The following is a 17,961-nucleotide window of genomic DNA, read 5'->3' on the forward strand; positions in this document are numbered from 1 at the left end:
CCAAAGTACACTGTATTTGCCACTGGTCAGATGCATTTTCTATGAATATCAGTTTTAATGCATATTCAAAAAAAAGTGAAGAGACGTTTACTGTTGCTCATGTGAGTGTTATCAATGTGAGACTTTAGTTTTTCTTAGCAAATGGTCATCTGTTTGTGTGTGTTTGTACTCTAAAAATTTGAAATAAAAGTTTTAAATTAAATGTAAATCTCTGTTATGATTCCAGAAGCAAAGAAGAAGATAATACTTTGCACACTGATGGGCTTGAACAGCATTTATGGTAACTGAGGAGAAATGGCTAAGTAGTAGGGCACTGGAATGGCTGCAGGGGGTATTGGCCCTGGTCCATTACTCTACCTAGGGCCTATTTGACCATGATCCCATTCTGGATGGCAGAACTAAGGTCAAATTTACAATTCACCATTCACTGACCCAGGTTGTGCTTGAATAACTGCAGGGAAGTTGTCTGCTTCACATGGATGGGAAGCATGTTCTAGAGAAAGGGTAGTCTGATACAAATACCTGTGCATTTAACATCTTATTTATACTGTAGAAGTGGCTTAGATCCCTAGATTGGTTGTTTCTGATGCTGTTTGTTTTGCAGATGTGCAACATGCTCATAATGTCTGGATCAGCGGATGCTTTGTAGGCCAGACATAGAACACCTCTCAGTAATCTGTAGGAGACAGATTTAAAGGATAAGGTTTTGAGGCAGTCTGCATAGCACATATTGTCTATGCCATATATTCTTTTTGTGAGGAACTACTGTGGATGCTCCAGTTGTAGTTTGTGCTTATTCAGGTACACACCAAAGGGTCATTGTAATCACTGACTGGTTTAATGATGCCAGAGTACAATCGAACAATCACATTCTTGGACCAAGATGCCATACCCTTGCTTAAATGTTGTGTAAATTAGAATGATTTCCTTAATGCTGTAGACACATGATATCAATGGCTAAGTAATTTCTACAGGCATTCCCAAGACACAGCAACAACTCCTATGGGTGTATTATCAATGCAGTTATTCCAGGGTGGCCTTCTTTCTGAAAGATATTATTATGTATTTTTGGCACTGAGTTTTCAACAGTGACTCTGGCACCAGTTATGTATGTGAGGCCTTCTTGAAGGATGTTTGTGTCTTTGGGGATTCTATAATTGTGCCTCATTTGCAATCATCTGCAATCTTGTTTAGCCAGAGCCTTCTGACACTGGCCTTCATTCATAGACATAGATGTCAAAAAGAAGCAGCCTGGCACTCAGTCCCAGGGACACTACTAGTATCTTATCTTTTTGTGGAGGTAGACTCTCCTAGTCTGATTTCTTGTGTACAGTCAACTGGTTATCCAGCAGGTGGTGGTGGGATTTATACCTAATTTTGTAATCTTGTCTACAATGCCTGAGTGGAGTATTGTGCCAAATGCTTTGACCAGGTTGAGATAGGCAGTATGCACTATTTTGCTCTTGTCCAGCATTGTGACAACGTTCTCAAAGAAGGGGTCTATATTAGAACATTAAAGTTTCAAAACTTTGAATGTTCTAATATCGACCCCTATTCAGTGAAAGCTGAAAACATCAAACATACAGAACAATGATTTTTTTCCTAGGGAAAAAAATTCACTGTTCCAAAACACATACACACAACACAAGCACACCAAACAAACAGCAATCCACACACATACACCTAAAATCTTACACCTAACCCTACACTAAACTATACACACACCACTAACTATCCACTTACCTTAACCCAAACCCTAACCCTAAGGTCTGTCACTATCGCACACTCACCTCACCCGCACCCTAACCCTAACTCACCTACCCTGCCCTAACCCTCACATCCACACAATTGCACACTTACCTGACCCATGCCCTAACCCACCCTAACCCTCACATCCACAAAATCGCACACATACCTAACCCGCGCCCTAACCCTAACTCACCTAACCTACCCTAACCCTCATGTCCACACAATCACACACATACCTAACCCACACCCTAACCCTAACTAACCTAACCCGCACTCAATCGCACACTTACCTGAACCCAACCTGTAACTTTCCACCACAGTTCTGAAAATACCAAAGCAACAGAAATGGACAACCTAATTCTTTCCCTAGGAAAAAATTTGTTTTTCTGTTGCTTCAATATTTTCAGCTTTCGCTGAATAGGGGTCAATATTAGAATATTTAAAGTTTTGAAACTTCGATGTTCTAATATAGACCCCAAAGAAGTCCACCAGTTTGAGTAGGCATAACCTGCCCTTGACAAAGCCAAACTGGGTTTTTGATTCAATATCTGAAGGTTTCCTTTGTCATTATTTATCAAGTTCATGGTTATTATTTCCATGGCCTAACATATGAGATGGGATGATAGTTTCCCAGGTCTTTAGATTACCCCCCCACTTGTACAGAGGACTAACAGTTGCAGTCCTCTGTTTGACAAAGCCTGTTTTGAGGTGACACCTGAATAGTATTTCTTGTGGCACAAGATGTTATGTTTCATGCTGTTAAGGAGGCATCCTGAGATATTATCAGGTTCCATGTTGAAGCTGTGTTTTTGGTCTTAGAGTATACATTAAGGACTTGTGCTTAAATGATAACTGGGGAGTTATAATTAGGGGTATTTCTTGACTGGTGTCTGGGGGGAGACATGGGGTAAAATTGGAGCTGAATGTATCTTCCAGTAGTCTTGTTATAGTTTCTGATACAGTATAAGTGGCTCCATTTATGATTAGTTTGGCACATTGTTGTGTATTGCCTTTTTGGTTTTGGACATAGTTGAAGAATGAAGTAAATAAAACAAAATTCTCAAACTAATTCAAAAAAAAAAAAAAAGAAAGTTAAAAGAAAAAAAGAGCCCCAAGTAGTGTTCCAGTTAGTAGTTTAATAGAAAACAAGAGACTGACTGATGAATGATGATCTGAAGTCCTCTAACAGGAATTTTTGTTTTTGTTTGTCGAATTGAAAATTGTTTATGTTATGGAAGTCTCTGTTTTCAAAATTAAACTGAACTGGAACACAAACTTTCTTTGTTTTGCTCCTTGCATATTCGTTTTTTGAGTTTTATAGTTGAAGAATGCCTTGTGGTTGTCCTTAACTTGGGAGGCTACCTTTACCTCATATTTGGCTTTGGTTAACCTAATTAGTCCACAGAATTGTTTATTTAGTTTGATGAGGGAGTTCATTCCTTGCTGGACATTGCACATACTATTTTTGGCCATGATGTTTTTCCTTTTGTTATACAACCTATTGATGTTGGGATTCCACTAGTGTAACTTAGGTACATAGGTACATAGGATGATACTAGGCTATTGGCCCAGAGGCCTTTATGAGCCTAGCCAAGAATTTCACCTATGTTCCCTCAAAGTCAGCACCTGTGTTCCCCTGTCCAGCAAGGACACAGGTGAGATCCTAGGGGTGTAATTTCTGTTTCCTATCCAGTCATCCAGGTTCCTTTTAAAGAGGGCTAGAGAGGTACTCTGCTTGACATGGAGAGGGAGTCTATTCCACAGATGGGGAGTCTTTGGGGCACAAACCTATCCTGCCAATGAGTTCTATTAATGTGACAGACCAGGTTAAGGCCTTGTGTGTGGGTTGCATGATTGGAGTTTGTCTTACGGATATGCAGCAACTTCATCAAGGTTGGGTCTGAAATGGCCTTGTATGCCAGACACAGGTTACCTCTGAGCAGTCTGTATGAAACTAAGTAGAGGGACAGGGCTTTTAGCTTATCTGTATAGGATAGGTGTTTGAGACCCTGGATTTTCCTGGTCAGGACAGGAACCTCTGTGGTCTCTCCAACTGCTGCATGTGCTTGGCAAGGTACATGCTGAAGGGGACATTGTACTCGATAATAGGTCTGATAAGGGAGGAGTACAGGGATGTTATGACCTCCTTGTTTCTGGATGAAATACCCTTATTTATGAGGTGGGCCATATAGAAAACGTTCCGTACAATGGAGGCAACATGGTGGTCAAAAGTCAGGTTGTTATCAACCTGGGTGCCCAAGTCATTCACGACTGATTGCATGCATTAGGACGTTGTTATTAATGTGATAATTACTGGGGATGACATTTTTCCCCAAAGGGGATAATGATGCATTTCTTAGCATTTAGTTTGAGGCCATGCTTCTGGCACCAGTCATTAGTTTGGGTAAGGCCCTCTTGGAAGATGTTCACATCACTAGGGGAATTTAAGACAGCACCCAGATTGCAGTCATCTGCAACCTTCATCAGCCACAAACCACTGGTTTTGGCTTGCACATCAGAAAAGTGTATCTCAAACAGTAGAGGCCCCAAGACCAATCCTCTGGGTACACCACTTGTTATGGGTCTACTACTGGAGGTTGCTTTCCCTACTTTGACTGAGTAGGTTCTATCATTGACCCAGTTAACTACTCATCTGGTAACATATGGGGTGATGCCTAACTGGGAGAGTTTATCTATTATGCTAGAATGGAGAATAGTTTCAAAGACTTTGGCTAGGTAAAGGTAGGCAGTGTGTACCATCTTCCTTGATCCATGGCTTTAGTGACTGTTTCGAAGAAGTCAGCCAAGTTTAACAGGCATGATATCTCTTTGACAAAACCATACTGTGTGGGATCAAGCGTTTGGAGGTTGCCAGTGTCTTTGTTTATAAGGTCCATGATAATGCATTCCATAGATTGCAGATCAGTCTAGTTAGGCTGACGGGCCTATAACTGCCTGGGTCAGTGGATACTCCACCTTTGTGTAGAGGGATGACAGTGGCTGTCCTCCATTCAGCTGGGATGAAGCCAGTGCTCAGGCTTTGGTTGAATAGGGTGTCTAATGGAGTTGAGAGCTTATGCCTGAGTTTATGTAGGATACAGCCAGGGATGTTATTGGGTCCCATGGAGACTGTATTTTTTTGCCTTTGAGAGACCATTAAGGACCTGCACCCTGGTGATGAGGGGAGGGGGCAGGTGCTGGGGATATCCTAGTTTACTGATGGGTCTGACAACAGGTTGGCTATATCTATGGCATTGGTGCAGCGGTTAATGCTGTTTGCTCACTGCCCAGAGGTTGTCGAAGAGTTTCCTCCAGGGGGCTTGCCTTCTGTGTGGATGTGTGTTCATCCTCGTCTGCGCGGTTTTCTCTCTGGTGGGTCAGGTTTCACCCATTCTCTAGACATGCTTCTGGAGTGTTTCTCCCCAAGCCACCACTGAAAACAGGATCTGTGGAACCTAGTCGGACTTTCCCAGTCAACAAATGTTAAATAAATAAATAAATTTGTATATATGGTGTTATTGACCACCAGTTCAGAGCAGATTTGGGTGCCTTTGAGATTGCGGACATATGTGAAGAAGGCCTTGTGATTGTCCTTGGTGGACATGGCCAATTTGGACTCGAAGTTAGCCTTAGATGATTTCACCAGTGACCTTATTTGCTTATTCAGACAAAGGAGAGATTGCTTCTAACTTGGCACCTGCTCCTTTTTGGCCCTGGACAGCATTTTCTTTCCTACTATTATAGTTTGCTTATGCTGCTGTCCACCAGACATGTTTACTCTTCCTTGGGGTAGATGATTTGTTCCTGTCAGGTAATAGCTGAGTCCATACAGCTATGTAGCTGCTCATATAGTTTTTTGGTGTAGACTTGGACATTAGTGCTAGTTCCAACTGAAGGGACAGTGGCTGTGAAGCTGCTTATACCTGCTCTGAGGAGATTGTAGTCAGCTTTGGAAAAGGTTTTTTGTTTGATTCTCCCATTCAGGGGAGATGGTGACTTCAAAAGCGATCACTTTATGATCAGATCTTACCAAGGAAGATGACACTGTAGGAGTGCTACAGTGGCTACTCATGTTGGTTAGTACCAGGCCCAGGATATTTTCACCTCTTGTAGGGGTGTCGACCAGCTGATCCAATGCATTGGCACTGATGAAGTGGAGGAATCTCTGGGCATTCAGGTTTAGGCTACAATACGTCTTCCACTCTATGCTTGGGTAGTTAAAAGTCACCCAGGATCAGGATAGAGGGTTGAATCTTGATGGATTCAAGTAAGTCCAGATAGGTGGATGGATGTCCTGAGTCATGGTTGGGGGTCTGTAGCTAGCTATAATTTGAACAGGTGTTATGTCAACAGTTAGCTGCACCTGGAGTGTCTGCTGTGCATCATACCATTTGACCAGCCAGGAGGTGTGTATGTCTTTGATAAATATTGAAACTCCACCTCCTTTGACTTTGTAGCCCTCCATTTGGGATCTGAAAGTATGATAGAATGAGTAACCTGGTAAGGCTGGGGTGCTCTCCACAGCTTTGAACCAGGTTTCATAACTTGTTTGAGTTTGACATGTGCTTATTTTAGGTAGATACCACTGATTCTATGCAGCTATAGACTTGCTTGTAAAGCATTTTTGTGAATGACTATGCATAGGTATCAATGTTCCCTGGGTTTGGGTGAGGCTTGAATTTTGCCAGGGTATCAATTAAAAGTAGGAAGTTTGTCTTGGAATAATTCATAGAATTTCCAGGGTTAGTTGTTATTCCAGGTTTTATTTTTAATTTGAAGAAGACGGCTTTATGTTCTAACCTGACCAGTGAGGACATTACATTTATGAGGAAGTGCAAAGCTCCCCCATGTTGGTGAAGACTAGGTCAAGAATGTTGGCATCCCTAGTAAGTGTACAGATAAGCTGGTTTAGGGCATTCATCTTGACAAAGTCCAGTAATCTTTGGGCCTGCAAGCTGGAGGTTTCATATGACTCCCAGTTTTCAGTGGGGTAGTTGAAGTCACCCATGAGTATGGTGCTGGGTTGAATAGAGTGTGACTCAAGTTCATCTAACTAAGTAGTATGGGTTTCCTGGTTCATAGAGCAGGACTTTCAGCTGACAAGGATATGGTATGGGACTTTGCTTATAGTGAGTTGTATGTGAAGAACCTCAAGTGTGCCACACTGCTTGACCAGCCAAGAGGTCTGCTTGTTTTTGTTGTAAATTGAGATACTCCCAATCGTTTATCTATTTATTGCAATAGCTGGTCTAAATGTGTGGATGGTGTTATAGCCCTGTACTACTGAGGTGCCATCTCAGGCTTTAAGCCATGTCTCAGGAACTACTCAGTCATATCCATTTTCCAGGGTGAGGAGAGCCTGCAGGGAGTAGAATTTCCTTTTTAGACTACTGGCATTGACCAGTATCACCTTTAGATTATCATGGGTTGGTTTAGCTACTGTGGTTTATCAGGTTGGCAGTATTTAAAAAAGGTACTATGAGGGTGAACAAGCTCCTAGCCAATATTTAAAGGTCTAGCAACATGGTATGTCAACCATATTCTCCTAGGCTGAGAAACATTGACAAAGAAGTTAATTATCTTTTGTTTGTATTGTGACATCGTCCTTGGTTGGAGGAAATAAAATTCTGCTCATTGCTAGGCTCATATTTGTCTGGGCCACATAGTCCAAAAGCTTTATCATGTATCTCAATATATAGTCCAGGGAGGTACATTTAAGGTCATTTTCTCCCATATAAACTATGACTGAGTCATACTAGTACTTATTAACAACATGAGTGAGTACATGATCTGGTGGATCCTGGCCCCTGATAGGCAACTAACTGTAGCCATCTCTTTGCTCAGCCTGTTAACAGGGACATTGGTGTGCCTCAAAATGGAGTATTCTATGACCAGAATGTTGGATTGTGTGGTGCTCTGCCTTATGGGCTTAGACAGTGAAACACTGTGAGATGAGGCTGAATGTGTCATAATGGGTGTTGGGGTAGTATGTTGTTGAGGCCACTGAAGGTACTTATTGTAATTATAGTGTCTTATAAGCTTTTGAGGTTTGGGTTTGTGTAATTTACTTTTAGATCCTCAGCATATTTGGGACTATGTTTGTTCTGCAGTGTATGTAACAGATGTTGTGTAGTGTTTTGTGTTTCTGACAAACTGTTTGGTATTTGCAGTGGCTGTATGTGAGAGCTTTACCCCCACAGACAGTGTATAAGTGGGAAAATGGTGTAATGATTAAGGTGCTTACCTTAGAAGCACAAGATGCAGAGTTTGATTCTTACATGGGGTAACTGGCTAGGCTTAAAATGGCCCATGAGGGCAGTTAGCCTAGACCTAAGCTATATCTCACATACTGGTATCAGATTATTTAAGAATTTGGTGGTTGTCAGAAAACACACAATTTCTACATTATCTCAGAATGCCCATTTCTACCAAACTGGCTACAGATACAGTGTAGGAAAGCACAGATCCATGGTTTCAGGTATTTATATAGTGACATAAAAACAAAAAAACAAGAGCAACCCAAAGGGCAAAACAGTAAAATCCAAAAGCACTTGTGAAGCAGTATGTCCAGTGCAAAATAAGCAATTTATTAAAAGGCAAGCAAGAAAACTTAAAGCTTTAACGAATCATCGCATTTTCATTTCAAGACTTCTTCAGATAAAATTTACATAAAACTGTTGCATTTATATATCAAAAACTCCACCTATCAATTATACACCATCCGATAATAGTCAAACACTCATTAAAACAAGTTACAAATTTAAAGAATAATGACAATACTTTTAATATGTAAAAGATGCTATAAATAAATACATAATGCATCCTATATACAAGATGAAAAACTTATACATTTGTAAATGTTAGAAGTTAATGTATATGAAAATTTTTTTCATATAAAAATGTTATGTAAGTAAATTAAAAACTTAAAACTTCTCTGCATTTAAAACAACTAAATATCAATCTCTCTTTACTACCATCTAGTGGCCCAAGTACAAAAGTGCAGGTGGACATAAAAAAAAAAAAAATTATACAACGATCCCCATTTGGTAATTGGTAGTTGATTTTTATGTGCTGAGTTACCAGCCCTGACGCACAACCTTCAACGAAGGTACTTCCCATTCAGCATTTCCTCAAAGCAAAAAAGGCTCTAGCTGCGATCGAACGGACAGCGCCTTACCTTACTGACGACGGCCGCGGCAAAGCACCACCACCACCGCGGGACAATATTCCAAAACTTGCACTCTGTTGGAAATCAGACTTATACTAATGGAAAAAGTTTCAGTCGCCCGGACTTTTTCCATTAGTATAAGTCTTTTTTTTTCTTACAGCAACGGAGAAAGCAAGATCTGTTGCTTTTTAGAAAGTGTCTTGCTATGTTAAAGGAGTTTAACATAGTGAGACAGCTTTAAAAAAAGCAACGGAGAAAGGAAAGATCTCTGTTGCTTTTTTAAAGCTGTCTTGCTATGTTAAAGGAGTTTAACATAGCAAAACACTTTCTAAAGCAACGGAAAAAGCAAGATTTCCATTGCTTTTTAGAAAGTGTCTTGCTATATTAAAGGAGTTTAACATAGCAAGACAGCTTTAAAAAAAGAAACAGAACTTTCTCCGTTGCTTTTTTTAAAGCTGTCTCGCTATGTTAAACTCCTTTAACATAGTGAGACAGTTTGTAAAAAGCAACGGAGATCTTGCTTTCTCTGTTGCTTCCATGCACAGCTCTGATGTACTGCGTAAGCATAAGCATGCGCAGTATATCAGAACTGCCACAGAATACCAGACAGCAGCAGAAGGGCAGCACTGAGGCATTATACAATGCCATTATTTAAGAAAACTTACATTTTTTTTTCTTAAATAATGTAATTGTATAATAGCAATAACCCACTTCTGGGTGTGGGTAATGCTGGATTTACCCATAGTTGTCTTTGGCCACTCGGGCTTCACCCTCGTGACCAAACCACACCAACCGTGGGTAAATCCAGCATTACCCACACCCAGGCATGGGTTATTGCTTAAATATTACCATATAACAAATAATTCACAATGTAGCTGCTCTCATTTTTAACATTGAATTTATACTTAAATTGCCATTAAGTCCTGGGTTTCTATTAGCTTCTAGGATTAATTACCAGTACAAATCATGATACTCAATTTTGCTTTCCCAAGAAACCCCCTTAAAATCAAAAGGAACTAACTCTATCACAAAAATATATATTTTGCATTGGGGGAATCTTTTAAATGCTTATATAAACTATTTTTTCTCATCCTTGATTTTTATATGTTCGTATATTCTTCTCCTTAAGATCCTTTTTGTTTTGCCAATCTCAAATGCATTACAGCATTCGCAAGTATGCCAAATACACTAACCCCTGACTATTGCAATTAGAAAATGAAGTCCCTTTATTAACTTTGCTCCTACTTGTCATAAAAACACTTTATTTGTGGGTAATATAGACACACTGGGTGTACACACCACACTTAAGTGTATGCATTGATTTATTGCCCTTAGTCTTAACCTTACATTCAGCCAGGTCCTTTATATTCTGGGCCCTCCTATACGTTATACTGAAGGGATTCTCAAAAAGTACATCTAAATCAGAAAACTGAGAATATTTTCTCCATTCCTCCCTAACAATCTTAGTCATTACTTTGGCATCCCCATTCTAATCTATGACAAAGGCAACATCCATACTAACACCCGTCTCATCACTATGTATATCCTTGCTAACATTTTCAGCAGCTTCACCCAGACCTAGTATGGGTCGAGATTTATCTTTTCTACCCACTCTAACTTCATTCTGTACCTGATCTATTAGTTTCTCTATGCATTTCCTTTCAAGAAACATACTCTTCAAATATCTACTTTCCTGGACAAGATCATCGTCATCCAATATCATTCTACTTATACTGACATATTGGCCTTTTACTATATTTCTTTTTTGCCTAAAATGATGGTCACGTGTATAATATAAATAAGAGTTAGAGAAAGTATTCTTCCTAGAAATCTTAGACTTACACCTCTTCTCCTAAACAACTCTGGTAATAGACACATCCAAATAATTCATGACTTCTTCATTTATTTTGAGGGTGAATCTTAGAAAATGGATAATTCCATTAATATATTTAATAAATTCCATTAACTTTTCTTTAGACTCCACCCACAAAAGGCAAATATCATTCAGGAATCTCTTATATAAGGTCCAGCATCCAGTATAATTTGAATTATAAATATATTTCTTTTCCCATACATAAGGTATTAGGTTTGCAAAAGTGGGGGCACAACTAGCCTCCATAGCTACTCCGGACCTCTGTTGGTAAAATTCTCCTTCAAAATGGAGAAAATTATTTTTAACACTAAATTCATAAGGTCTACACAAACCTGAATATCATTCTTTGACATACATTTCCTTTCCCTTAACTCTTCTTCAAACCAAACCATACCTTCATTATGGGGTATACTGGTGAATAACTCCACCACATCTATGGTTACAATAATAGTCTCATTTCTATAAACCTCACTTTTAAGACTCTTTAATGGGTCCCATTAGTCCTTTAAAATATTTTCATTTCTACCCCACAATTTTTTTCTTAGAATCCAAAAATGTGGCAGGGGGATGTATCTTGGACCCATTTGCCGCAAGTATTGGCCTAAGTGGGGGATTTTCCCAATCCTTTTGTACATTTGGAATACCAAACAAGGTTGGAATAATAGGGTCAGCATTACATAAGTAGTCAAAAATGTTTTTATTTAACAAGCCCTCATGATGTAACTCTCTAAGAACAAAATCTATCTTATGGTCTCATTCCTAGATACTATAGTGTACTTATGAGTATCTTTAAGAATCTCCATCATTTTACCAGTATAAATAATGCTATCCATAAGCACCATTCCCCCCTTGTCTGTCTTCATTATGCTAAGCTTCCTGTTCCCTTGAATATATCTTAGTAAACTTTTCTCTTCCTCAGCAAAATTGGACTTAAACTTATTTTCAGTAAGCCCTTTCCTTATGTGAATCTCTAAACCCATTTCCAGGTTCTTTAATTGTGGATGCAAAGGGGGGTTGTAGGTGCTTTTCTTATATAACTCACCACCCTCTGTTTCAGGGTGTTAAGTCCTAGCAAACAATATTTCAAAATTCTTCTTCTTCAAAAAAAGCTTTAAGTCTATCAATACTTTACTGATGTACTTTAATTTATTTCCTTATAAGGATAAAAGTAAACCCCTTAGAAAACAATGTAAAATAAACATCAGTAACCAACTCTGAACTATAATTTTAAATATTGTAGCTACCTTTCACATATTTAACTCCTTCTTTAATCATTTGATGGTCACCTGGTATTAAATTCTCCCCCTCCCTCTCCCCCTCCCCCCTGTTGGGTCATTAGAAATAATTGGGGGAGAAAAGTTACAGATCCATTTGGACCTCCTTGGGGGGTATTCTAAAGGGTCACCCAAATGCATTGACCTATCATCCCTAGAATTATTCTGTTCAAACCCCCTTCCCCATTTATCACTTGTCTCTCTAACATAGGTTCTTTCCTAGTCCATCTCTCTTCAAAAGAAAGTGCCTTTTTTGGTTTGGGGTATGCTCTCCTTTCCCCATATTCTATATTGTTCCTTTCTAATTTCTTAGTTTTCTTTTTTATTATGTTTGAACAGTTTTCATCAATACTGGCCATAATATCATAATACTTTGTCTTTTCTTTATCAACAGTAAAAAGTAAATCATTCACAATCCAAGTATTAACCTCTCATATTTTCTTGTATAAAAATTGAGGTTTCTCTTATTCTCCTTAATAACCATTTCTAGCCCACATGCATCGAATATTTTCAAATGTTCAGCATGAAACTCAGTACCTTCCACTACATTGTTAGGATACTTGAACACTCTTAAGTCGTTAGGCATTATACATTTCTTAACACACTGTCTCAAATAAGCATTTTCAACCAACAATGTCTTATATTTCAACGTAATTTCATGCAAAAACAAGCAATTAGAATCATAAGTCTGTCTATTTGCATTAACCACATCTACAGAATTCTTTAAATAATCATTAGAGAAACATATTATTTGTATTTAACCAGTCAAACCCTGGAGTGTTGTTAACATAATGAACATTGTTATTAAATCTGCAAAAATCGCAGTAATTGCAGTTACCTTTTTGAAAAGTCCTTCTCAAACAATTACCATTTATTTCTCCATGGACTCCATTCCTTCCAGGCATAGGGTCAGAAAGGTTAGAAAAAGGCTGTGATCAGAAAATACTGCATCTCCTTCATTCTCTACTGCTCGTCTACCATCTTGAAAAATCAACTGCTTCCCTCTCATTCTCTTGCCTCTCTCTCCTAATTAGTCTCAGCTGTTCTTGATTCCCAGAGAGAGAGCTGTCATTCAAAGTTGAAACTAAAGTTCCAAATGCAGGGGTAAGCAGTTCTACTAACTGTGAAAGCTGGCCAACCACTTTCCTCAGCTCACCAACAGTGTTAGATTCCTTAAATGAATCCATAGCACACTGAGACAACCTGCCTCCACTATCTTCCATGGACCAAAAAACACAAAAACAAGAAAAAGTGCAACCCAAAGGGGAAACCAGTAAAATCCAAAAACAGTGGTCAAGCAGTATGTCCAGTGCAAAATAAGCAATTTAGTAAAAGGCCAGCAAAAAACTTATTGCTTTAACTGAATCACTGCATTTTCATTTCAAGACTTCTTCAGATAAGATTTACATAAAACGGTTGCATTTATATATCAAAAACTCCACCTATCAATTATGCACCATCCAATAATAGTCAAACACTCATTAAAACAAGTTACAAATTTAAATAACTTAAGATTAAGACTAAGGGCAATAAAAGGATGGGTATGTTTAATTGTGGTGCGTGTGCCCAGTGTACCTATATTACCCACAAAGAAAGTGTTTTTTTGACAAGTAGGAACAAAGTTATTAAAAAACTTATTTTTCTAATTGTAATAGTAAGGGGTTAGTATATTTGGCTACTTATGAATGCTATAATGCATTTGAGATTGGTAAAACAAAAAGAACCCTAAGGAGAAGAACATATGAACATTACTATGATATAAAAACAAGGATAAAGAAAATAGTTTATATAAACATTTGAAAGACTGACCTAATGCAAAATATAAGGTTTTTGTGATAGAGGTATTTCCTTTTGATTTTAAGGGGGGGGGGGGTTCTTGGGAAAAGAAAATTGAGTATCATGAATTGTACTGGCAATTAATCCTGGAAGCTAATAGAAGCCCAGTACTTAATGAGAGTTTAACTATAAGTTCAGTGTTAAAAATGAGAGCCGCTAGATTGTGAACTATTTGTTATATGGTAATATTTTTGTACTTTTATTTTTTCTATTTATGTCCACCTGCACTTTTGTACTTTGGCCACTAGATGATAGTAAAGAGAGATTAACATTTTGCTGTTTTAATTGCAGAGAAGTTTTAAGTACTTAATTTACTTACATAACATTTTTTATATGAAACATATGAAAAAATGATAACTTCTAACATTTACAAATGTATGTTTTTTATCTCATATAAATGCAACAGTTTTATGTGAATTTTATCTGAAGAAGTCTTGAAATGAAAATGCGGTGATTTAATTAAAGCTTTACGTTTTTTGCTGTCCTTTTAATAAATCACTTATTTTGTACTGGACATACTGGTTCACAAATTTGGATTTTATTGTTTATATAGTGAGCTACAAGGTGAGTGGTACCAAAGGATTCTTCGAATTTTGATGTTTTTAATACCGAGGTGCCTTATACAAACTAATTTCAGAACTATATTTTTTAAAGCATGTGGATAACCTAGATTAGAAATGTCAACGTGAACAACCTTTAATTTTTTTTTTACTACTCCATACTTCATAATTCTGAGCAGACCTCAAAACTGTACAAATAATTCTTAGAGAATGGACACTGACCAAATAATTCTTAGAGAATGGACAGCTTGTACATCTTCACTCTGAATAAGGAATGAACATTCTCCTGCAGGGTATTAAGATGCAAGTATTCTCCACTGAAAAACAAGCCTGGTGCTTTACAACAGCAAATTAAGCTGCTCTGAGGCTCAGATGAAAGAAAAGCAGACAGCCACCATTTTTCATAATGAAAATAAACTAACAGTAATGTTAGTTAGGCCCAACTGCTGTATAAGGTTTACTAGCCTTTATTTCATTATCCTCATCTGGCCTTTTTGTTAAAGTGGGCTAGTGTTAGAGATAATCCAAACTGGGAATAAGGCAATTATGCCTTGCCTAATCCAAACTGGGAATAAGGCAATTATGCCTTGCCTAATCCAAACTGGGAATAAGGCAATTATGCCTTGTTACAGGTCATCTTATATTTTGAGAGCGACGGAAATACTGCTTCAGAGGCAGGTGCCTTGTCTGCTATACAATGCAGTAAAGAGCCATTTCCTATTGATTCAGGCTGAATGATTAGAAAATAAGTGAAAATATAGGTATAAAAATGGGAGCAAGTGCTCTTTTATATTTTTATTTATTTATTTATTAAGTAGCACTACAGCTAGTGTATAGGGTGGCAAGTACTTTTTAGTTTTGTGTGTGTGTGTGTGTGTGTGTGTGTGTGTGTGTGTGTGTGTGTGTGTGTGTGTGTGTGAAGGGGTTACAAAACAAATGTTGGCAAAACATAAGCAACTGTACTTTCATTCCTTCTATCTCAGAGAAAGAATGGGCATGTTGTTTTTGTTGTTTCTACATTTTCACTATTGTAGTTCACCAAAAATACCACTTAGTTCACATTCTTTTAAGGTCATCCAAACTTGCTTACAGTATTAGGTCATAGACATGCACACAACTTGCATTTTTAATAATCCAGCCTCAGATGTGTCAAGTATATTTCATTTTTTTTACCTTAGCCAGGCTGTGAAAATTGCTTTGCATATTGCTCAGTGAAATCTGAAGTCCAAGTAGTTGTGGATAATGCAGTGCAAATAAAGTCGAGAACAGAGTAACACAATGTTGTGATGACTAGTTAGTTATACAGTAGTCATATTACATATACTTTGTGTGTTTTATGATTTTTGCATTTCCTTTAACTGCAGATCTTTTTCTTCTAGGAATATAATCCCTGGATATCCCTTGCCAGTTGACAAATATAGATAGATAGATAGATAGATAGATAGATAGATAGATAGATAGATAGATGGATAGGCAGATGCATACCTATACTATACTGTAAGAATAACATCATCTGCTTAAAAACATCTACATTTGCATGGTGCAGCCTTTAGGATTAGTATTTACTTAAGTGCATCCTGTATTGTATTGATCCACATGGTTAAAATGTGATAATACATTTCTGTAAAATCATGTTTGCATCTTGTAACATATTTTAAATGCTAATGAATCTAATTCAGGCCTAATGTAAACTATGAACACTCCAGATGGTGTTTGCACATCAGTAAACTAAGTGAAAGCTTTATTGATAATATTTTAATCAGATGTTTAAAGTAATGCTTATCATAACATTTTAATACAAAGTGATAATATTAATGTAGTATCTTACCAAAAGTTGAAATGTCATCATCTGACAAGTAGGCTATCTCAAAGACAATTTCTTGCAGTGCCTTGCTGTGTGTTAATGCATTCAATAGATCCTTAAAGGCTGGAAACGTTTTGCATTTCAGATGAAAAACAACAAGTTTCTGAAAGTGCTGTACAAACCAAGCTGGAAAAATAGATAAAAAAATAAACAAACAAATACATATTTTATTTTAGTATAGCTGTCTATCTCAGTGACTAGTGAAAGAATTTGAACCTGACTATCACAAATACGAAACTTGAGATATAATTCCTGGGAGATCTTGTACCATACATCTGGAAGTGTTACACCATACACAATGATAAATTCACATTTAGAGATGGGTTTGAATGACCTGAGGTATTCTATCACCTTTCTTTGGTCCATAATCACAACCACTTAGGGGCACAGCCACACACACAAGCAACAACCAGCTAGTTCCTAATACTGAACCTCAGAGAAGAAGCTAATTTTAGAAAGGCACCAGTTCAAGTGTGTGAGTATCAAAACATTTGGGCCAGAGCACCTCTACCCCATCTTCTAGTGGTTTCCCTTCAATAAGCCCACAACAGTGCTGTCAACAGAGTAGGCCAAGTATATAGATTGACTTCAAAAGCATTCTCAGTCTTATTCAGTGACTGACTGATCTCCCCAGTACACACAGACACAATGTAGAGTAGACTTGTGTATAAAGACATACCAAAATTGTCAGCATGCCATTCTGAGTGAGATGGCAATTCCCTCCCATGTGTGTGCTGAGCACCTCTGTGCCCTATACCAGTCAGCAGCAGTCCTTTCACACCTGTTATGGTGAACACACCAATACCTTTTTCATGGATAGATTAACACTTATATAACAGTTAAGAATGATGGAAGGCACACACTTTCATGTTCATATTCTTTGTCAGCTCTAGTTAGGTGATGCTAGGCAAGCCTGCCAAAACTGGGATATGAAAGGTAAATTTAAATCAGGGCTGTAAAAGTCACAAGGACCTGTATCCTTATCTGTATCCATCTGGTCTATACCTACCCTACCAAAAACAATCACAAGGCATTCTATAATTATGTCAAGAATCTAAATGGCAATGCTCAGATCTGCTCTGAGCTACAACAGAATGGCATTAAATATACTGATCCCAAGGATATTGCCAATATCTTGGCAGATCAATTCAGTGCCAAACTCACCCCCTCTCACCCCCTAAATGTCCCATCTCAATATCGGAAGATTGCCAAATTCTGGTAATAATGGCCACACAGGTAAAATATGCACTCTCCAAAGCTAAGAATACAGCATCCATGGGACCAGATGACATCCTGGGCTGTGTACTACATGAACGACAAAATTAACTGGCACCTCACCTAAGTGTCATGTTTAATCATAGCCTCACCTCAGGCTTCTTGCCTACTGGGTGGTGCACAGCTACAGTTATTCCACACCACAAGGGGGTGATCCATCTTGGATCCCGGGAACTACTGCCCCATCAGTCTTATGAGCCTGCTCTGCAAGGCCATGGAATGTATTATCATGGAACTTATAAACAAAGACATTGGCGACCTTCAAACACTGGACCCCATCCAGTTTGGGTTCATGAAGGGCTGATCTTGTCTCCTGAACCTTATTGACCTCTTTGAATCAGTCTCCAGAGCCGTGAACAAGG

At 38.2% G+C, this 17,961-nt stretch overlaps 1 protein-coding gene across 1 annotated transcript in view; it reads right to left on the reverse strand.

Moving 5' to 3' along the window:
• Positions 1-17,961, reverse strand: part of LOC122795624 (baculoviral IAP repeat-containing protein 1-like) — a 799,118-nt gene that overhangs the window by 198,668 nt on the left and 582,489 nt on the right. Inside the window, exon 7 of the mRNA XM_044063892.1 lies at positions 16,289-16,450. Coding sequence (XP_043919827.1) covers positions 16,289-16,450 — 162 coding nt within the window. The remainder of the gene's footprint in view (positions 1-16,288; positions 16,451-17,961) is intronic.

Source organism: Protopterus annectens, chromosome 2.part2 (assembly GCF_019279795.1).
Source record: "Protopterus annectens isolate FY-2018-M chromosome 2.part2, PAN1.0, whole genome shotgun sequence".
Classification (NCBI taxonomy): Eukaryota; Metazoa; Chordata; order Ceratodontiformes; family Protopteridae; genus Protopterus; species Protopterus annectens.